At 39.7% G+C, this 23,355-nt stretch overlaps 1 protein-coding gene across 1 annotated transcript in view; it reads left to right on the plus strand.

Annotated features, from left to right (window-relative positions):
• Nucleotides 1-23,355, plus strand: part of DOCK2 (dedicator of cytokinesis 2) — a 317,141-nt gene that overhangs the window by 9,342 nt on the left and 284,444 nt on the right. The window contains exons 3-13 of the mRNA XM_063120569.1: nt 1,153-1,193; nt 7,091-7,146; nt 8,120-8,216; nt 10,075-10,223; nt 12,114-12,249; nt 13,206-13,360; nt 15,887-15,968; nt 18,269-18,404; nt 19,683-19,758; nt 20,394-20,467; nt 20,786-20,911. Coding sequence (XP_062976639.1) covers nt 1,153-1,193; nt 7,091-7,146; nt 8,120-8,216; nt 10,075-10,223; nt 12,114-12,249; nt 13,206-13,360; nt 15,887-15,968; nt 18,269-18,404; nt 19,683-19,758; nt 20,394-20,467; nt 20,786-20,911 — 1,128 coding nt within the window. The remainder of the gene's footprint in view (nt 1-1,152; nt 1,194-7,090; nt 7,147-8,119; nt 8,217-10,074; nt 10,224-12,113; nt 12,250-13,205; nt 13,361-15,886; nt 15,969-18,268; nt 18,405-19,682; nt 19,759-20,393; nt 20,468-20,785; nt 20,912-23,355) is intronic.

Raw genomic sequence — 23,355 nt, forward strand, 5'->3', positions numbered from 1 at the left:
TCATCTGACACCATGCAGATCCTGCACCACCCTGGGGCAAAGAAGATATCAAGACAGCCCCTAGGTGATGGCCACAAACATAGATGGTTTTGGAAGGATATTAGACCCTGGTGTTCCTTTATGAAGAAGAACTGGGTGAGGGAAACATGCGAGTCTGAGGCTTGCTGTGGCTTCCTTATTTGGCGGGAAACCATGGTTTCCATTACATCTGAAGTGGGGCCAATGTTTATTTCATTTCATTTCATTTATTAATTCAATTTCTATAACACCAAATAGCTGGGCAGTGCACAAAAGTTAAAATCATAAACTATAACAACATGATCAAACGTAATATAAAAGTTTTAAAGGTTTAAAACAACAATATAAAACCAAAGTTAAACCCAACAACAGTAATGATTATGAATACAGAATCAAGAGTAAAAGGCAACACTAGAATACTGAAGAGCAATCAGTCCTATTTAATAAGATCTGAAAATGGAGCCTTTTGTTCTTGTAAAAACCCTTACTATTTAAAGCACACAGTAATTCCATTTTTGTAGAACATTTGTCTTTTCTCCTGTTAGGGAAGCAGTGTTAGGGTAAATCTGAAGCTGGTACTGTTGAAAATTTCCCTCATAGCCAATTGTAGCTAATTGGCATCTGCAACCTAAATGGCTATTTATTCAGCAAATAATTTCTAGCCTTTCCGCCTGTCTTGATATAGCTACCAAATGATTCCCCCCCCCCCGGATTTCCCTAATAATTTGTGTAGTTCGTTGAAGAGAATGAGCTTCTATTGAGGTTGAGATAGCGTGTTGAGATGGTATAGTGAGTCAACCTTTGGAGTCCTGAAGAGAATTCTAGTTTTGAGTATGGGCAATCTCAAATGTTCTTCTGCCTCATAATCAAATACTATTATTCTATTTAAAATCTACCTGAAAAAACATGAAGATCGAGTAAAGAAAATACTAATTCACTTTCAGCACAACCCTATGCATGTTTACTTGGAAGTTCATCCTACTGTATTCAATGCAACTAACTCCCAAGTATGTATATATAGTATGTATATTTAGAATCCCAATCTCAGTTTTGTAGAAATTGAATGTGTGGGCACAGTTTGGACATTTTTTAAAAAGTATATAATAGAAGATATGGTTCTGCTTTAAATTTTAGATTGGTACAAGGGATACCTTGTAAGACATAAAGGCACAACGGTAAGTTTATTCTTATTGACTTCATTATTCTTATTTTTTTTTGCAATTTATTTATTTAATTTTTCAGTTACTATCCATTCTCCTCCTTCCCTTTTTCATATTTGGAGGTTAATTTTGAGAATATTACTCACTTACAAGACAATCCTATACACATCTATGCTGAAAAGTCCCATTGAATTCAGGATGTGTATAGTAGGATTGTAACCTAATTCTGTTTGGGTGGGAAATGAATGGTTTTGGATCTGATGTATGTTTTAATATGATGGAAAGATGGAAGGATCTTCTGTTAAGTACATTTAGTAAGGAAGATTGACATTGCCAGGATTCACCTAGTTAAATGCACTCAAGATATCTTTGGGCTTGTGTTTCTCAAGAGTAGCCCTTACCTCAAGGAAACCACTCCTGAAACTGAGGTGAAATTCAAAATCATATGGCAATTTAGTTTGTTGTTGAAAGACGGGGAAAATAAAAATCACACTAGGTTGGATTAAACTCTTGTAAGGTCTTTGGAACCTAGTCTTCACTTCCAAGTACAAAATGTTGGTCAGTGAGGACTTCAATGCCATTTATTTATTAACATTTTAATTCCACCTTTCTTTAAGTGTGCTCAATACAGCTTACAACACACAATTTTATATCATAATATAAGTAAAATATACAATCAGAACCATAAAGACAAATGCAATGGGTTGGGGGCAAAAGTGCACCTTCTGATCATAGAAGGGACTGAGGCCCCCACTGCAGGAAGGAGGGAGAAGCAATTTTCATTAATTTCCCCTGCAACCCCCAGCCTGACAAAACAGCATTCCAGGGGTCACGGGGGACCTCAGGAGAAACTGCCAAAAATGCCTTTCCTCTCCTTTTCGCCATTGGGAGAATCCTGTGAGCAGGGTTCCATTAATGGGAACACTGGATTCCAGCCATTAGCAACAAAAGTATTATGAAACAGCTCCGCACAAAGTTAGATAAAAGCTTCCAAGAGTAAAATGCCTGAATCGAAATGCTACCATGAAAACTAACACATTAAGGGAATAATCCTGTGCATATTTAGACAAAAAAGTCCTACAATTCCCAGCAGTGCTGGCTGTGGTATACTGAGAGTTATAGGGCCTTTTTTCTGTCTAAGCATGCAGAGGATTATGCCTTTAATAATTAAAATCAACACACTGTAAAATGCAGTTCAACTTCCTCTTCTCAGTATTATGTTGACTGTGACAGTTCATAAATTGCTCATATGAGGGCTAGAGTTCTGTTCCTGATCCTTAGGTTCCACCCATCTCTTTCATTGTGGGTGTCTACCCAATTATTTTTTTTAATTATTTTTTTTATTTATTACATTTATATCCCACCTTTTTTTCCTTTTTAAGGAACCCATTTATCCTTCTATATTTTGAAGATTTCCTTTTAGAAATGCATAGCTAAATAATTGTCACATTTCTTTGACACTATGGTCCTGTCTTGACGCCGCAAGGCCTCAGGCTCCTGCATTGGAACTCCTTCCTGGCATCTGCACAGGAAGGAAGGCCAATGCAGAGTTGCCTCCACTGCTGGGTTGAGCACCGGGGTGGGGAGAGGAATGGGGCAGCTGGCTCTCCTCCCTCTGGCCTCCCTCTGCATGCCCCGTTCCTCTCCCCTCCCATTTTTTTAATCTATAGATGTGAACAGAGGGGGAGGAAAAGCTGGTTTGGACGCCGCATGCCCCTCTTTCTATCCCCCCGGCTGTCCTGTTCATTCCCCCCCTTTTTTAGGTTTGCATCTACAAATTTTAAAAAAATGGGGGTGGGGTGGAGCAATGGGGCAGCCAGAGGGGGAGGAAGAGAGGGATGCACAGCACCTGAACTGGCTCTCCTCCAGCCGGTGGTGACCAGTCAGGGGGTGCCATTGGCTGTGGCATGCTGTTGTGTTTCTCAGAAAGCTCCTGCTTTCGATGGGAGACAAATGAAGAGCCCTGCTAGGTTATCCACAAAGCTTTTATTAAGCAGCAAACATCTCTTCTACCTGAAGAGAGGCTAATCTCTTAGAAACTTCCCCCTAGGCAAAACTATGCAAACTAAGCGAGACAATTGTCCGACTAAGGAGAACAGGAAGCCCCTTCCCAAGTGCCTGTAACTTCAGAGAGCCTTGTGCGAGGGAGGTTCTGGTGCAATCTGAGTCGGACTGACTTTGTCACGCCTTCCTTCTGCTCTGTGTGTTTTAGCTTCTGGCAGACCCTAGCATCAGTTAGCTTGTCTGGGTGCTCTCCTCCGGAAGAAAGCTCACTTCCCACTGTGTGTGTAGGATTTAGCTTTGAGGAGATAAACTTTGGAGAGAGCTGACTCCCAGTTGGTGAATTGCCCGTGACACCTTCCTCGCCCCTGGTACAGGCTGGCTGGTGTCTGGTGCCACGTCTTCTAGGTCTGAATCTGATTGATTACCTGAAACACCTTCTCTCAAAACAGAGGCAGTAGGGTTAGACACAACACATGCCTCCGCTTAAAAAAAGTAAGTGTAAGTGCCCGACTTTTTTAAAGCGAAATTTAGGGGGTTTGCTTTGGGGTGGCTTTAGGATGGCGGCTACATCATATAGATGACCTGCCGCTATTCCGAATCCACTCCAGGACAAACCCCTCATCAAGACAGCCTCTATGCTGTGCAGTCAAATCTGAGAAGACATCTGCAGAACTGACTTGAAGAAAGTAACCTTTTAGTTCTTTGTCCCTAAAAATGCAATTCAGAGTTTCTTATTTTGTTAGATAGTATGAAAACTCATTTCCTTGTTCTCTGTTAAATAGAAATAGCTTTCTGTTTGTTACCTAGCACAACAATTCTAAGCAATATAAAACTTAAAAAGTACTTTAATGGCTCTGTACTTTAGAAATTGCTTTTATAAACAAACCTTGGCCTTTTTCTTATTGATGTTATACCCACGTGATCAAGTGATAATGGAATTACTCATGTAAGTATCTGTGGAACTCTTACTTTTAAAAGCTTAATGTCCCTTTTTTCATTTTTCCATTGTTACTTCACTCACTTTGTTTTCATCATGTAATGGTTGTGAAGCAGCTCTTAGACAGATTACTCTACATGAGATGATGCAATACAGGTCCACGTACTAGTTTTGTATGTTTAGATCCCTCTGGACCTACACAGATCCCTCTGTGTGGTTACACAGGTTGCAAGGTGGGATGGGGTACACTGGTGCCAATTGAGGCTTTTCCCCCTAAGCCTTGCAATCATGGTGGGAGCAGGGTGGGCAGTTTATTGGTAAAATAATGGCTGGGGATAGAAGGATCAAACCTCTGCTGCCTGCTTGTGATAGTGAAGGTTATTAGGGGTTCCTAATACAAACCAGACCCCCAACTTTAAAATAAGTAAATGTATAAAAAAGATAGAGCTACTAGCTACATCTTGTAATAATAATAATAATAATAATAATAATAATAATAATAATAATAATAATAATAATTTCTTACCCACCTCTCCCTCTGGATCGAGGCAGGGAACTGGGCATGTTTAGCCTGGCAAAAAGAAGATTGAGGGGAGACATGATAGCACTCTTCAAATACTTGAAAGGTTGTCACACAGAGGAGGGCCAGGATCTCTTCTCGATCCTCCTAGAGTGCAGGACACAGAATAATGGGCTCAAGTTACAGGAAGCCAGATTCTGGCTGGACATCAGGAAAAACTTCCTGACAGTTAGAGCACTACGACAATGGAACCAGTTACCTAGGGAGTTTGTGCGCTCTCCCACCCTAGAAGCATTCAAGAAGCAGCTGGACAACCACCTGTCAGATATGCTTTAAGGTGGATTCCTGCATTGAGCAGGGGATTGGACTTGATGGCCTTATAGGACCCTTCCAATTCTACTATTCTATGATTCTATGAACAACATTAGATACAAATACCATAAAATACATAAAACTGATTAAAACATATAAAACTAGTACAATATTAAAAAAACAAACAAACAGTCAAATAACTTAAAATTCGACTGGTTAGGACTGCTGGAAGAGATTAGTCTTTATAGCCTCCTAGAATTCAAAAAGACGATTAAGTTGATGAATCTCTCCTGGCAGACCATTCCACAGTCTGGGAGCAGCAGAAGAGAAGGTCCTCTGGGAAACATGAAGTTTGACCCTCAGTTTACCCTCTCTAATTCCAAATGTGTTCCTTTCCCCTGTCATTCCTCTGTTTTTATATTCAGCTGTGCCTCCTTAAGTCACATATCTGCTCACGTTGGCCTTTTCCTTCTTCCTTTTGATTTTCTCTTCACTTTTTCCCTAATAGTCCAGTTTATGAACCTGGGAAGAAGGGTCAGGCCTGTACATTCTTCCCTTTCCACACCAGCTTTGGTGTGAAGATTCCGGTTCGCTTAAACCAGAGTGCCACATCTCTTATGAAACTGGGAACTCTGGTTTAATATCAGTTTCCTAGCTTGACTGCTGATTACTAGAGGTACAGAGGTGGAATGTTATATATGCTCTACTAAAGATAGGGCTCCTAAATAAATCTCAGGCTCAAAGCTTGAAGACAGAGTACTGGAAAATAAGAAGCACAGAAATACATTAATATATAAATTCCACTTGAGCCTCTTGGGAATTGTGAAATAACATCTAAATGAAGATGCTGTCTTGCATGTTTGTACTTGGAGGAAATCAAGGGTCCTGGGAGGACAAATGGCAAGCTATGCTACTCTTCACAACACCATTAACCGTTATAAGGTCATCCATAGTATACCAAACATCAATTACAGCTAAAACTGCAAATCTGCTTGAGGATACAGGAAGGTCCCTTTTTAATGAGGTCTGACTATTTATCCATCTTGTCCAGTGTTATGTACTCCCAGGCAGAACTCTTTTACATCCCAGGGTACCCAATCCTTTTAACAGGAGATGGTTGGGGACCAAACTCAACATACAATGTGTTCTGCAACTGAGCTGTAGAAAAACAGAATGCTGCAGCATTTGCAAGCAACACTTGGCTGGGCACTGTCAAATACTTGAGTCTAAAGAATGAACAATGGGTGTTAATCTGCAATGTCTACAAACAAACCCTGTAATGAGGGTAACATTATGGTAATACTTTAACTCCATATGTTGCGTTCAGATTTAGTCATAATTTGAGCAGACCCACTGAAGTCAATGAAGTCTTTGTACTAAAATAGTGCTCAAGTTAGCTAACAATACATTACAGATAATACAGAAATATAATCAAAATATAAAAACACACCCTTTAATAAACATAAAGAAAAAAACAGAATAAAGAAATGAATGGCCTCAGCTTCTGAAATGACCTCTTCAAGAATGAGTGGGGCAGCTGTAAAATAGTGCCTCCATCGCAACCCAGTCAGATGGTCCAGAATGATACCTTGGTGAATGGTATTGAAAGCTGAGGAGAGGTCCAGGAGAATCTATAGGAACACACTCCCCTGCCAAGTTACTGGTGCAGATTCTCCACTAAAGGCACCAAAGTAGTCTGTGTCTCATAACTAGGCCTGAAGACAGATTGAAATTATAATTTGCTTTATTCAAAAACACCTGGAACTGAGAGATCACCATACACTTCAGCACCTTGTCTGACAATGGAATACTAAACATTGGCTGGAAATTATGCAATACTTTGGGATAGAGAGAAGTTTTTTTAAAAACACCACCACCACCAACAACAACATAATGTTCTCATCACTGCCAGTTAGTCATGGTTAACTTAGAGCACATTTATTCAATGGGTCTCCTCTAAGAATGACTAAATCTGAACCTAGCTGTTTAGGTTGTAGTTGTAGTAGCAGATTTTATCTCATAATAAAACTTACCAAAACTTTTTCTTGGACCTCTGTATATTTAGTTCTGCTCCTTTTGGTTTATTATCAAAGATACGTTAGTAAAGCATAATGGTTGTGCATTGTTCTCTTCCAACAGGGAATATTTCCAAAATCTTTCATCCACATCAAAGAAATTACCGTTGAGAAAAAAAGGTATTACATTTAGATAACTCTTTTGAAGCGTTGTATGTTCCTTGGACATGGTAAGTTGTTTTTGGAAAGATTCACATGTAGGGTAAAATATATTGAAATTACAATATTCTGGTCTGGCTGTTGTCTTATAATCTACAGCTTGGGTCAGATGGTGAAGCTAATTGGAACACATAATTAACTATGGGAATTCACTCCCACAAGATGTAGTGATGTGGTCACTTATTTAAGTAGCCTTCAAAAGAAAGGGATCACAACATTTCATGATGTCTGTCAACAGCTGCTTAGAGGCTATCTTACAATAGCAAATGCTCAAGGACAGACAACAGGAGACAATGGCTGCCTTTGTAAGATCATAGAAGCATCTAGTTGGCTGCTGATGGAAACAGAAAATAGATCAGCTTGGTTAAATAATTTCCTTAAAGAACACTTGAAAGCAATCCTCACAGGCATTGATTCCTATCATAAAATGGATAAACCCAGAGGTGCACAGCCAGGAGCTGATAGGCAAAGATTTGTGAAGTATTCTATCCTGAGTGGAAGACCACAGAGCATGAAGGGCCACTCACTGGTGTGTGATCAGGCAAGTAGCAGTCCACAGTTTCAGTACCTTGGACAGCTCTGAGTTAACACTTTGCTTTTACAAGGTCTGGAGCTCAACTAGCCAGACTAACCTTACCAGGCACGGTCCCTTTCCTAAAGTGTGGAGAGGCTTAAAAGGATAGGCTTCTCCTCTCTGTCAGTTTCCTAAGGGTGAATTGCGCTGGAGAGCAGGTGCTGGTGTACATGAAGCCCCTGGTGTAGACAGGATTGGCTCCTTGGAGGGATATGGCCAGTGTTTGTGTGCGCTGTCTCTGGAAGCACCCAGTTCAGATGTGGCAGTTTCAAGCTGTTCCACTCCTCATCTGACTGAGAGTGCAAGCTGCTGATCAGGATTGGGTCATAACATTAAGAAAGTGTTAATTCTTCCATTCAGAAATGTAGAAAATATAATACCTGCCGAGATTCCTTTGGTGCAAGAAGTTACCTGTACACTTTGGGAATGGGGCAATATCTGGAAGCAACTCTATGTGGTAAGTTATTTCCCACCCCCTCCCAGGGGAGTTTTATGACTGCAGGAGAGAAAAAATTAGCAGGGCTAGGGCCATCCATAGTGAAATAAAAGATCTCTATTCTCTTATAATGAGATATGATCTTGCTATTGCTTATACAGACAGGGATGCGTAGATTATAGAAAAAGCTGGGAGCCTATTGTAGAACAAAATTCCTTAAAATAAATTATGATAAAAGCAAAATCATGGCGTTTGCTAAAAGTCCCTAAAGTCATAAATGCTCATTTTTTAAGTATTTGGATGTGCATTTTTCAGAGGATCTGCCCTTGAAGGCTACAAATCTGGCTGCTTCTTGACTGATGAAAGTCTGTTATACCTTCCTAAAAGCAGGGGAGGTCAGTCGGTGCAGCCAGCACTGAAAATATTTGAGGGGATGATCTTGGCAGAACTTTTTCATGGTGTAGAGGTTTGGGGATTGGGCAAAATAGATGATTTGAATATTACACAAATTTTTTCGAAGCCTTCTAGCCTTTCCTCCTAGTACTCTAGCTTCTCTTCTTAATGGTGAATTGGGGCTACCATCAATTTCTAAATAACAAAGTTTAGCCAAATGGGGTCCGACATATTGATCAATCTTCTCCAATAAAAGGGAATTGCCTTGCTAACTCTGATAGAAATTGATAGTAGCCCCACTCCACCATGAAGAAGAGCAGCTGGACATGGGTGGTTGGGCTTTTTCCTGTTTTGAAAGACTAGTCCATGGTTCCTTTCATTGGATTCCTTTTATTTAAGTGAATCCAAGGTTAAAATTAAAGAGATAACTAGATGAATAAGCCTGGTGTTTCTTTATTGCTGTATTTTGTCTTTAATTTCACAAACAGAGCACTGTTTTGAGAAGGTTGATAAGGAAGCAATCCTTTCATTGAGGAGTTTGGGTTCTATCATTAAAAGTTTGCCTGGATATTTCCACTTTGGGTTTTATGCTGCTCCAGTCTTGGACTGACCTTTAATGCATAATGCACTGCCAGTCTAAGGTTGAAAGCACCTGCTATTCAGAAGCTACTACTTTTGCTTATGGGGGAAAGCTGCTAGTATACATTACTAAGCAACTTGTCTCATTTTAATGTGTTGTGACAGCCTGTCTAATTTGAAAAAAACAAACCAACAAATCTTGTGTGTCAAAGGATAACCCTAGTGTACAGTACATCGAAACCTTAAGTGGAAGCGTCATTATTAGAAATAGCCTCTGTTAACTTCGTTTGTGCTTTAGGTGACACGATCAGTACATCTGCATAAAGCAGTGTAACTCAGTGAGCACATTTAGCCCAAGGCACAAATCAGAAAACTTAAAAGCTTCTTTCTCTTCAAGATGAATTCCACACACCAAAAACAAACTAGAAAAATGCCACCATGACAATACTGTAGGGATCCCAGGGAGATTATGCTCCCTCTTCTTCAGGCCCCTATCAAGTCACGCTAAGATAAGTAGTCATCCTCTTTCCCTTGGTATGGGGAAGCCTATCCTAACCCAACTTTTTCTGTTGTCCCATCTAGTCTGTCTTTTTACTTCTGTTTTACATGGATCCTCTCTTTCTCTCCATCACTCTAAACAACTTTCATCTTAACCAGCTAGCCTGGCCACTGGTCAGAGATGATGGGAGTTGTAATCCAGCACATTTGGAGGGCACCAGGCTGGGGAATGCTGCTTTGAAGTATGCTTGAAATGCACTATACTGGAATGCAGGGTAGCTTTTGATTTAACACCCCCCAAATATCTCTGTTTTCCTGCCATACAGTAGTGGTTTAGCTTCTGGAAAGAAGCAAATGGCATTTGAAATTTCAGATAAATTGAAGTTTTGAAATGTTTTTCACATTTCAGGCGAACAAACAGGAACGCTTCCGGCAGGTACAATCTCTGATGTGTGAGTTAATGGAGTGGAGGTCACAGCTCCTCTCGGGGACATTGCCCAAAGATGAGCTCAAAGAACTGAAACAAAAAGTCACTTCCAAAATTGACTATGGCAACAAGTAAGTCTTCTTGTTCTGGCTCTCCAATATATTTCAACTCAGGTTTGTTGACTTGAATTGTGTTCACTCTGGTACTATTTTTTAAGAATAAGCTAATAAAATAATAATAATAATAATAATAATAATAATAATAATAATAATAATAATATGTTAACACTGCTCCAACTAGGCGTATTATAACAGGACGATAACCTGGCAACCAGGGCTGGTGCCAGACTATTTTGTGCCCTAGGCAAGGCAAGCTACTTGCACCCCCCCAATAAAAAATTGCCAACTTCAATTCAGCTGTTCAAGAAGAGTTTCTGAACTGTTATATTTTCCTTTTATTATTATTTTTCTTAAAACAGCTAATTTGTATAAAACTTAAAGATCAGTTCTGCGCCCCTCTGAGGTCTGCGCCCTAGGCGGCTGCCTAGTTGGCCTAATGGTAGCACTGACCCTGCTGGCAATCCATTTTTGGGTGTTGTCATATGTGTCACTTACAGGCTACCTCTAGGTGAATGTGTGTTGTGAACCTAGGAGACCACCTCTCTTCTTATGTCCTTCTAAGCCAGGCTGCTGAAAAAAGGAGTTGGGAAAGTGCTGAAGAGAGGAAGTCTCTCTCTCTCTCTCTCTCTCTCTGTGTGTGTGTGTAGGATTAGTGGAACTGGGAAATTGGCAGATTATCTAATTATAGTGCAGCTAGTAAAATCCCTTCTTGGCAAACCCTTGATATATTACAATGACATATCATTGTCAAGTGTATGCTCTGATGGTGATGATGGTGACGATTATTACCACTATTTTCTATAACACTTTAAAGTGTTCTAAGCACGTCACACTGATGACTTCAGAGACCTGTAGAAACAGCTTTCATAATAGGTTACTATTAGGGGTGGTCTAGCTCATTTTGCTGCCCTACGTGAAGGACATAATGGTGCTCCCCCACCCATTCCATAGATACAACCCAACCAGATTGACAGCTGAATCTTAAGCTCAACACTAGCAACAACACAGCGTCTTCCCCTATACCTCAGGGCAACAGACTAGCTTAGAGAGGCTGATGCCTGCCTAGTGAATTCAGTGCTAAGGTGAAATTTGAACTAGGGTCTTCCCAGGTCATACTTTTGGCCATATAAATAACACCAACTCTAGATGACCACTACTAACTGACCAATTCTAGACCTCTACTACACTGACCAACTCTAGATAACCACAACATTATGCACAACTTATCCACTTCACTGACAAATTCTAGAGGTTAACTAGAGTTGGTGTATATAGTAGTGGTCATCTAGAGCTAGCCAGTGTAGTGGCTAAGAGCTTGAGATGAGCATGGATATCCCTGGCTTAAAGCTCAACTCAGCCATGAACTCAAAAGGTGGATTGAGACACTTCATGTAGAAGAGTTCCTATCTGCCATGGGTACTTGTCTGAAGTCCCATTTATAATGATTTTTGGTTCATGAATATAAACCATAGAATTGGGACAGGCATATAACATAATTTGGAGCATGCTTTGGAAAAGTGGGTGGGGAGGGAAGAAAGAATTAAAATTCCCCTTCTCACCTCTGCAGTTCCTGGCTGCTCAGCCTTCCCAGAAGCTGCTATTTAACAAATGATTTTCCCTGAGTATATTGTTTTGTTTTTAAAGAGCTTGTATTACATGGTCTGTTAACCCAAGTCATTTATTAGACACCTGACGTACTATATGGTTTCATGTGAATGTAATCATTTTAAAAGTAATTTTTAAATACATATTAAGGAATCTCATCCCTAGTACAGGCCAAAACAAGCTCAGACTTGAAATGGGTTATTTTTTATAAGGCAGGTGATGTGAGGGATAGATTTAAATATGGGGGAATAACTGTTAATGTTGCTGATTGGATTTTTTTTCTCTATATGTCTGCAGGATTCTTGAGCTAGATCTGATAGTTAGAGATGAAGATGGGAATATCCTGGACCCAGACAAGACCAGTGTCATTAGCCTCTTTCATGCTCATGCCGAAGCGACTAACAAAATCACAGAACGAATTAAAGAGGAGATGGTATGGAGTGTGGGTTGGACTATTTATACATTACAGGAGAAGCTTATTCTCTTTTCCTGACTTTAGCTGGTGAAACCTTCCAGCCATATTGTGTATATTGAGAAGAGCTTCCCAACATTGTTGTGAGATCAGCAGCAACTGCACATTCTAATACTAATGTTAGGCCTTCTCCTGTAGTCTAGGGCCCTTAGAACGTGGCACGCTTGAAGTGTTCCACTTTCTGTTTTTTTATGGTACAGGAGTATTTCTAGCATTTCTAGCTCTCCTTGAGGTACCAAATATAATACCATGAATTCATATATAGTTGGCTGGAAGGAGGTAGCTGTCCACTGTGAGGTTTGAGTCCACCCTTGAAATGAATGCTTATGTCTGGAGATATTCTCAGTACCCTTAGATTATTGTTTCAGCACCTCGTTAATTCTTGTATTTTGCATTAATTCTTGTATCTCAGGAATATGAACCCAAGGGTTAAATCTGCACCTAATAATTAGCCTGCCACAATGTGGTACCATAGATGCGTGGTAGAGCACCTGCATTGAGCTGCTTTGCATGCAGAAGGTCCCAGGTTCAATCATCAACATCTCCAGGTAGGGCTAGGAAAGAATCCTGCCTGAAACCCTGGAGTGTCAGCTGCCAGTCAGTATCAATACTGGGCTAAATGGACTAATGGTGTACAATATAAGGCACTTCCTATGTTCCACCAGACGTGTTGGATTGCAACTCCCATCAACATAACCATTTGGGGGCATGTTGGGGGTTGTAGTCCACCACTACTGGAGGACACCTGTTGGAGAAACCTGTAATACGTTGTGGTTCAAATTGTGCCCTATCTACAAAACTATGATTAGCCATACTGTGATATATAAGAAAGGGGAGAAAGCATGCCTGCTTTACCAATTGCTTCTAGTTTTATTTTGGATAATGTTATACCACTCTTGGCTTTTGTTTATGCACAGTCGAAGGATGAACCTGATTATGGAACCTACTCCCGGAACCCTTCGTCCCCCACCCACAGCCTTTATGTCTTCGTTAGAAATTTTGTCTGCCGAATAGGAGAAGATGCTGAACTTTTCATGTCTCTTTATGATCCCCAGAAACATATAATTATAAGGTAGGTTGATTTTCTTTGACCAGTGCAAGGTGGCAGTCTTTTGCATCAAACTCAACTGCACTTATGTGATAAATGTGTAGCTCCATACAATGATCCACTGAACTGAAAGTGAAAAACACCCATTTCACAGTGGGAGGAGATTGTAAATCAGCAGATACTTCACGTTAAATCCTTGCATGGAAACTTTAAAGAGACTTTCACACTAATAATGAGAAGCTTTACAACAGCAATTTCAGTATTCAAGCAGGTGTTCAGTGCTTAAGGGAGAGAACAGCTAAAGAATCTAAGAGATTATGAATATGCATATTTAACTATAAAACAGAACAGGAAAAGGCAGAGAATATACAAGGAAGAAATCAAAATGCCCTGTAATTAGCAATTCTAAGTATCTCAGTAATCTACACACACACAAAAAACAATGAATAAACTATGTTGTTACTGGACTCAATCACATGTTAACCCATGTTCTGAAATGTTAAGTGAAGAATTTACGTATTACATATCAGTAAATGCATTAGAAATAAACTGAACGTTGGAGTTGGGTGAATTTAATGTGCACTGTGAAGCTTCAAATAGCTCTGATAGCTTGCAGTCTATGAACTAGTGAATTCTGTGACAGAAGGTTTGAAGGGTTTATTATAAGCAGCCTCAGTATGCTTTCTTAAAATAGTAACATATAGAGCCAGTGTGACAACATGATCTCTTGAAAACCCTCATCCTTTATGTAATGGCTTTTCTTGCTTAATACCGTTTTTACTCCTCTTAGAGGAAAGAAGCTAATTAAGCTATGATTGTTGTTGAACACAGAAGCAAAGTATCTGTGAAAGGACTAGACTTCTGTTTGAGCTGTTTTGAGATAGACACAAACTCAGCTACTGGTTAAAGCATGAGGGATATATAATTGTGAACGTCACTCTTGTAACACTGGAGGGAAAATGTGGTAGCAGCCAGTCTTGGGGGCTGTCTATACACAGTTTAAAGCCGTGTGATGGCTGTCAATCTGTGCGGTGACAGATGACGTAGATGCAAATTTGCAGCCACCACAGAGCTTTCCTGAGAAACTGCGCAGAAAAAAAGGTGGGGACGTACCCTGACTTTTTTGGTGGGAGCAAGGTCACCCTGGCCGATCTGAGGTGTGGTACAGGAGGAAGGCAACCAGTGATTGGTCACCAGAAACTAGAAAGAGGGCAGTGGGGGTGGGGTGGCTTGGCTCCAGTACCTGGATGTCCCACGCTCCCTACTTGGTGCTGGGATTACCCGACGCCACCCCAGGTAAGTGAAACCGTGGGGTTTGGGGAAAATGTGGCACCAACTCGGCACTGTGAAGACATCCCCCTGTTCTGTATCAGCTTTAATCTATGTTCTGGAACATTCTGGCACATTCTATTCTAGACTGCAGTCATATGGAGCTAGATGGGTAATTAGCTACAGCTGTGTAGCTGCAGATCCAGGATTAGCACCTGGGCAAGCCCCAGGAAAGCCTAATATCAGGGCTGACACCAGTTGCATTCCTTTTCCTTTCCCCACCCTTTACATTTTTAGTAGGGCAGCAGGTGCACTGTGGAGTGAAGTGCTAGTCAATGCCACCAGGATGGCACTTTGCCTATGGCACTCTCAAACCTGGTACTGTCTCCACAAAAGCTCAGGTTTGCCATCTCATTGAGAAACAGACATACATCTGAAAACATAAGAGGATGCATACTTAGGGAAATCAAGATATTCTAGGGAAGCAATCTCACTTTTTCCTCAGAATGGGTTGCTAGAAGAAACATATTTTTAGTCTGAAAGAGAAAAAACACAAATGGGAATTTGCCTGCTTTATACACAATCCATTAAAATGGGTTGGATCCAGAAGAAGAAGGCAAGGGGTAATCACTTTGCTGCCCCCTCCTACCCTCATCAGCCCCCAGAGCACCCTAAAAATGGAGTGGGAATGAAGAGTGGAGTGGGAGTGAAGAGGAGAGATGCTTGGGGCTGATGGAGAAGAGAGAGAGTTGGCAGAATATTAGGCACAGACAGCTGTGAGTAGGGTAAAAGGTGTCTCCCCCCCACAGTTTTCCACACACCTGTTCACCCCTGTGCCACTGTCCACCACACTCAGCATCCTCCACCAACCCTCAAGGGAGCATTCTGGGAATAGTCTAGGGAGTGGTGTGGAGAGGAGGTGGTGGAAATGTCCGCTTCCACCAGCCTCCCTTTATGGCTGGGTACCTCAATTTAATCCAGCGTCCTTAATTGTAGATACAATCTGCATTGCAACCCTGTTTCTTGGATTTAGATATCAGCTTGGGTGGCATAACATTATTTTGTCTTTCAAGTGATGATTGTCAAAAGCCATTGATTGAAACACTACAAAGAATTATATAATATTTCAGTATGTGTCCGTTTGTAGAGGTGGCACTGTGAACTGTTCAGTTTTGAAGGGAGCAATGGATCTTATATACTGTTATTCTCCAATACTATGTTCTCAGGCTATTAGATGACATGATCATACTTTACATAATATAATGTGTTCTTTTTCAACAGTGAGAATTACTTGGTGAGATGGGGGAGCAAAGGTTTTGTCAAAGAAATTGACAATTTCAACAATCTGAAAGTGGTTTTCACTGTGAGTAGCCTCTTTTTTTGGTTTGTTACGTTTTTATCCCACCTTTTCCTCTAACAAGCCCAAGCGAGTATACATGATCCTCCTCCTCTCCATTTTATTCTCACAACAACCCTGTGAGGCAGGTTAGGCTAGGAGTCAGTGATTGGCCCAAAGTCACCTAGTGACCTTCATGGATGAGTGAGAACTAGGACCTGGGTCTCCTGACTCCTAGTCCAACACACTAACACACTGGCTGATGGCACACTGTTTATATAAGTTACTTGCCAACCACCAGTATCTTTACTGGAAAGTTTACTGACTCAAGTATTTGCTATCTGCTATCTTATCTCCACAATGTTCTGTATTTTCAGGAGACACAACTTACTTTTGCTGGGTGATTTGACCTGATTTAACCACTTGAGTAGAGGAACTTATTTTGACTTGGGCAGAGTGATCTCTTAAACTGCAATCTGAAACACACTTACCTGGAAGTAATCCCCACTGAAGTCAACCATAGCAATGATATATATAGGAAACATTTGCATGCAAATGGAACGTTGGGGCCAAGGCTAAACCCCTGGAGAATTTATGCTATATTAAACTGATGTAAATTAAGTTGAGCTTTTAGCTCCACTTGCATTCTTCATCTTTTTCAAGATTAAGAATACGCAGGTATATTCAGTTTATGGCTAGATGTAGATAGTCTAGATACATGATCTAGTAGAATAGAAGTTCTAATAGAAGTGGTAATTAACCCATATAACTGTAGCTTCTTCATCGCTATATTTGTCAGAAGTTAATATTGTGTTACAGGAAAAAATATCATTATTAAACTTATAGGCAGATGTTACATTAAATAGGGGAGTGATTGATTAATTAGTCAAGGACATCACTAAATTATTGCTCACTAGGGGAAGAGAAGAAATCTTACTTGTCATCAAGGGACCAAGAAGATTATTATTTTTTTGTGTTGCAGTACAAGCTTAATAAACTTATGGTTGTTCAGTTTTATCAGATTTATTTTGTTTGTTTTTTAATCAGACTGCATAGGTAGCTCAAGACAAGTTTAAGTGAACACACTTGAAGTATTCTAGGAAGTTTCTCTTAGCAGCAGCTACCCCACCAAACTTCAAGTTTTCTTATTAAACTCCCTTTTGCCCCATCTTAAAAAGCAGCTGGGATATTGGGTTTGTGAGGGAAAATTCCATTTGTATATGTGCAATTAATCCTTAGTTACCAAGTTTAAAACTCTTGAGCCAAATCCTCAAACTGCCTTTTTAGTTTGGATGAGTTTAAAAATCAATTGGTGGGGAGTCTCCTACCGAGCGCAGAGCTCTGCAGAAATCAGATAGATAATGGGACAGCATTGGCCCACAAAGGCGCCTGGAAATTCAGCTTAAATTTCAGAACTTTGATAGATCAATATATTTATTTATTTATTTATTTATTTATTTTATTACATTTATATACCGCCCCACAGCTGAAGCTCTCTGGGCGGTTTACAACATTAAAAATAGTAAACATTAAAAGTATACAATTTTTTTTTAAAAAAACATAAAAACAGTATTGGCTCCCATCCCATTTTATCCCTACATTTTATCCCCACATTTCGTCTTAAAATGGTCAGGCTGATTCTGCTGTGGTTAGTCATTTGCTTTAGTTGACCTGAAAACGCTTCAACAGTGCGGTCCTATACATGTCTATTCAGAATTAAGCCTCATTGGTTTCAAGGGGACTAATTCCCAAGTAAGTATGTAGGATTTCAGACCAAAGGGGAAGGCTCAACTGGGTAAGAATCTGTTAGTTGCTTGTTTGCTTAATTACTTAGTGACCTGATTCTCACAACATGGCAGGCTCATGGGGGATTGTTTAACCCATGATGTACCAGAGTGTTGGCATTTTGATTATATAAACCCTACTTGGGGATTGTCATATTATGTGAACCTGGCCACCGAGGGCTAAACAATCTTCACATAACATAGGGTTATGTAGGGTTAGGGTACATGCCATGGTTCATGGTGGGTTAAATAATGTACAGTGAGCCAGTCATGTGAACTGGCCTACTAACTTGCTCCTCAAGGTACTTCAAAGGCTTCACTTAGCTATTTACAATGTTGCCTATTCCAAATCCAGATTTCATTCTACTCAAATGCAGTTGTTACTGAACTGACATTTTGTGTTTTTTTTAATGAAACTTATGTCATTTTCCCATTATGAATTCTTTCTTGCACCAGTAGAAGTTCTTGTAAATTTGGAATTTCTCCTTGGCATGAGATTTTTCTGTGGATCTATTAATGGGCCTTTGTTTTCATATATCTTAGGATCTTGGAAACAAAGATCTTGGAAGAGACAAAATTTACTTGATTTGTCAGATTGTACGTGTTGGAAGAATGGATCTCAGAGACACTAACACTAGAAAATATACTCAGGGCATAAGACGGCCTTTTGGAGTGGCAGGTAAGAAAAAAGAAAACTAGGACAGGCTCCAAAAGATTCTACATGATCTTTCTCATATATCTATATCTATATCTATCTATCTATCTATCTATCTATCTATCTATCTAGGCTTTTTAGCCACTCTTTACTCACTGAAATCCCTAAATGGATGCCCCTGAAAATTGGGTGGAATTTTGTTAGGTGCAAAGGTCAGCCATTAGGTAGAAAAATCTGCAACTTGTGGGTTGAGAAGCATTCTGTGCATAGGCCTCTCTGGATCATAGCCCATATAAAATACTTGCTGCCAGCAAGCACCTTGAATACTTTATAAACTTATTTACTTTTCCCAAATAATGTTGTAGGTCTAATATTTTATTCTAATATTGAAGTAAATGTTGAGTATGGAATTTTAACTTCTCTATTTATTGAGAGATTAGAAGAGATTTAAGAGATAAAAGTAGCTGTCCAAATTTAGGTCTCCCTTCTAAATTTGTTCAGAGTGCTGCTGCTAAGTGTTCTTTGAAGATTTTTAGTGCTCAAAAACATCCATGAGACTGGGTGGGTTGTGGCAGAATGACAGAAATGTGTACATGGCACAAGAGATCCCATGGGTGATGGAGAAGATATACAGGAGGGTAAGCACTTAAACCATCTGACTACCTGGGAATACTTCGGCATAGGATGTTACATTAGTATTTTACAGGGTAAAAAAAAACTAACAATATAACATACATGAGCAAAATGTGGATGCTAATGTATTATTTAAGCAAGCACAACAAATTAGCTATCTCAGCTTCCTTGAAGTCAAGTTAATTGCCATCTACCTAGGGTTCTGGTATTTATTGGCTGTTCTCCATTGCCACATAATTAAATTAATTGATATTGCAGGAATTGGAGGCAAATAATCGAACATTTTCTTGTAAAATCTGCATAATTGAGAACACATACAATGTTTACTCTGGCATATATTGGCTTTCCAGTAGCAGCGACATCCTCAGCAACATACTGACCATGCTGAAGAATACGTTTCATTGTGGCATTTTGCCTTGTGATAAAGATTAGACTTAAGCAGTAGAGAATGCAACGTTCATTTTGAAGGATACATGGAAAAAGTACTTACATTTGAAACTATTTAGGCTAATTTACACCATAAAACCTAAGAATGTAATTTGAATATAATACCTGACTGTGGTCCATTTTTACAGAGTTCGTGAGGTACGTGATCCTAATAAGGGGGGAAGTTAGTTATCTATCTATTTCTTTCTTGCATGTCATGATGGATTATTTTTCCTCCCTCAGTAATGGATATTACAGACATCGTAAAAGGAAAAGCAGAAAGTGATGAAGAGAAGCAACATTTCATCCCTTTTCATCCGTAAGACAATCTTACTGTTTTGTGTTTTTAGTATGTAAAATAAAAATCTTGTATCAAAGTTGCCACAGTTTTGTCTTGCACCAAAAGTAGAAATGGGCTGCATGGCTATTTGAAGACAACTTCTACTCATGGAAAGGCAGTTTTACACCTCATACTAAAGTGATACATAAGAAAAGACTAAGTCGAAAGATGTTTTTCCACTTCCACAATTCGCACCGTTGTGAAAGGGAAACTATGAGCATGACTAAAAAACTAGTTATCATCGCACTGATTGAACCCTTGTGCAAAAATGTGTGGACCAGCCCTAGCAGCTCTTTTCCATAACTCCCTGCCCAGCACAACCACTGTACTTGATCTTGAATCTGTTGCTTGCCTTTAACATTTCCATTGGTTTGTGGCTGTGACATTATTTTCTGTTCATTAAGCTGGGAACTCCTGTTGTTTGACTGGTACACATTCTTACAGTCATCTCTTCAACGTCTTTATCTGCCTGGTACTACAGGTATATTGTTACAAATGGAGGAAACAGAGGACGTCTAACCGAGTGTTCATTCCAGTTGTATTTCTTGCTTAGTTTACTGCATTGTTTATATCAGTGTCTTCAGTTTGCACAAATATTTTTCTTCTTGCTTTAGAGTGTCGGAGAATGAGTTTTTGCATAATCTCTTAAGCAAGGTCACAGCATTCAAAGGTGATAGTGGAGGACAAGGTGAAGTATATTTTGTATCAGTCCTTATCTACACTCGCCCCACACCCTTTAACCTAAATATGGTGGCATTATTGATGGCCCTTAGGGATAGTTTACATTGCTGCCAATGCCATGCTGAGTGCTTTGGGAACATGTGAAAGCAACAATCTTGAGTTTGCTGGCACCACATGAGATGCTTGCTTGTGGGTGGCTGTAAATGTGAACTTGTCCTTAGATGTGGGGCTTGTGAATTGGGCTTTCTCAACAGATTGTTCAAAGAAGCAATTGATAGCTCAAGATTTGACTATAAATATGAATTGTCTTTCTGTTCTTTTACAGGACTGTGGGTAACTATGAAAATGCTTGTGGGAGACATTACTCAAATTAGGAAGGATTACCCACATCTTGTTGACAGAACAACAGTAGTTGCTAGGAAGCTTGGCTTTCCTGAAATAATCATGCCAGGTATGAGGTTGTTGGTTTTGGCTTAGGAGCTGAATTGCAGTTTTGCCCCATTTCACCCCACCCTCCTGTTCAGATACCACATGGGATAAGGGATATGTGGAAACTATTTTTAATCACCCTGTCCTTTCCCTGCCATCTACCAGAGCCACCTGGAAATTCTGCCTTTTGTGTTGGGGAACCCTGTTGAGTGGAGTGGACTGTGATACAGGGAGATGTGGGGAGAGGGGGAAGAATTGGAAAATCGGGAGGAAGGCCTCTTTTGTGAGGAAAGCAGAAAGTGCCTCTATTCTACACTTTTCCCTTCCCCCCTCAAATCCCTACAACATGACCCACTACTCTGAGCTGGGTACCCTGGCCCTCAAGGGAACATTTCAGGGGGGACTCTGAATCTAGCAGGGAAAATAGGTGCGGGAGTCTACTTCTACCTGTCCTCTTTTGTGGACAAATAATTTGATCTAACCCAACGCATTTCATGCATTTCATTATTTATAACATTAGGAGTCTGTCATAGATTCACAGAAACGAAAATTAAATGCTTTGTTTTCTAAATAAAATGAAAAGATATATTCTAAATAAAATCACCAAAATTTCTATGTGTGGGTTCTGAGATACCGAGAAGGTGAAAATATTTTTTTACATGTTTCAGTGTTCCCATTATTATTTAACAAAGCCAAAATTTAGTTTATCCAAGGACATGAACATCAGTTGATATGCAGGTTTTTATTTCATAAATTAATGTATTTTAGGATCAGTGATGTTGAAACAAAATTCAACCATATGTGTGCATTATATTAGCAAATTACAATATAGCTTTTCATTAAATCCACTGGGAGAAGTTCTACTTTATTAACCACTACTTAAAACCTCCAGGTTCTTAAATGTTACATGTTGATGGCTTTTTAATCTCTAAGTTTGTTATTACCGGAACTGATTATGATTCACCACTTTTCCAATGCAAATGTTAATTTTTATCAAATAATTTATTCTTTTCTTTTTGTGAATGCATCACATCCTACATAGCTTACATTGTATGGGGGCTTTCCCACCAGTATCAATAGGGGATACTGGGTAATCCAACCTATGGAGTTTCTTATTTTTAGCAAATGCATATATTTCAGGGCCCAAGGAACTCTCTGCTACTATAACTCAGAGTTCCAAAAGCTGACTCTTTTCCTCTTTTACCAATTCTCTTAGAATATTTGTTTTTAGATATATGTGTGTGCTGTCTTTTTTATATGTTTTAAGTATATGATTTTGCAGTTGGTATAATGTATTTTAATGGTTTTTAATCTTTGTGAACACCCTAGAGCAGTGGTTCTCAACCTTCCTAATGCCACGACCCTTTAATACAGTTCCTCATGTTGTGGTGACCCCCAACCATAAAATTATTTTCGTTCTTCTCTACATGATCCATTGTCATGGGATGGTTTGCTAATGAAAATAATACATAACAATAGCTTTAATAATACAAAAGATGATACATGACATAGTTCAGTCAATACAGTTTCCTAAGACCATCGGAAATATGTATTTTCCGATGGTCTTAGGTGACCCCTGTGAAAGGGTCATTCGACCCCCAAAGGGGTCCCGACCCACAGGTTGAGAACCGCTGCACTAGAGAGTTTCGGCTATGAGGCGGTATAGAAATATAATAAATGGAATTAAATACTTGGTATAAGAGGCTGAGACATGAGATGGGCATCACCATTAGAGACAAGATGAATTATTAAACAAATGAATTTATTAAAGGGGTATTTTGTACAAATGGGAATACTAATATTTACTTTGGGGTTTTCAAAAGACTACTTGCTGACACTTCTTAAGGACTCAAGAGACACTTTTTTCTAATACAAGCCTTTTAATGACTTATTTTCCCTCAGGCCAAATTCCCTAAACCTCCATCCCAGCCATATACACTCACAACCATGTCCAACTCTTGGGTACAGTCTTTCTCTGACTCTCCAAAACTCCTCCTATTGTATTTCTGGCTGCTTAGACAGTTTATCTGGGTTTTTACTGCCTGCTTGTGTAACCTTCTTGCAAGATCTTAGGGCAGCCTCCTGGCATCGCACAGCCATCTGCTCCCTACTCCTGATCTTCATTAGTTACATATAGTTATCACACTGAGAAGAAAAAACTTAATTTTCAGGCCTTAGCTAGTCACTTTGTTCTCAACTTTTCCCTACTCATTCTGTAACACCACCCACCAACCAGCAGCCCTTCTCCCTGATGCTCCACAGACTGATACTCTAACCCTGACAATCTGCATTTCCCAACCACTCTTTTCCACCTAGCTAGAATCCCCAGCCAATCAAATTGAATTTACCTGATCCAAGCCCTATCTATAAATATTCAAAGCAATTGTCTCTTTCTGCTCCCTCAGAACATCACCATGTAACTATTACACAGACCTTTGACAGTAACAAAGCAAAGCTCAGGCTATT

The sequence above is a fragment of the Elgaria multicarinata genome, chromosome 3, assembly GCF_023053635.1.
Source record: "Elgaria multicarinata webbii isolate HBS135686 ecotype San Diego chromosome 3, rElgMul1.1.pri, whole genome shotgun sequence".
Lineage (NCBI taxonomy): Eukaryota > Metazoa > Chordata > Lepidosauria > Squamata > Anguidae > Elgaria > Elgaria multicarinata.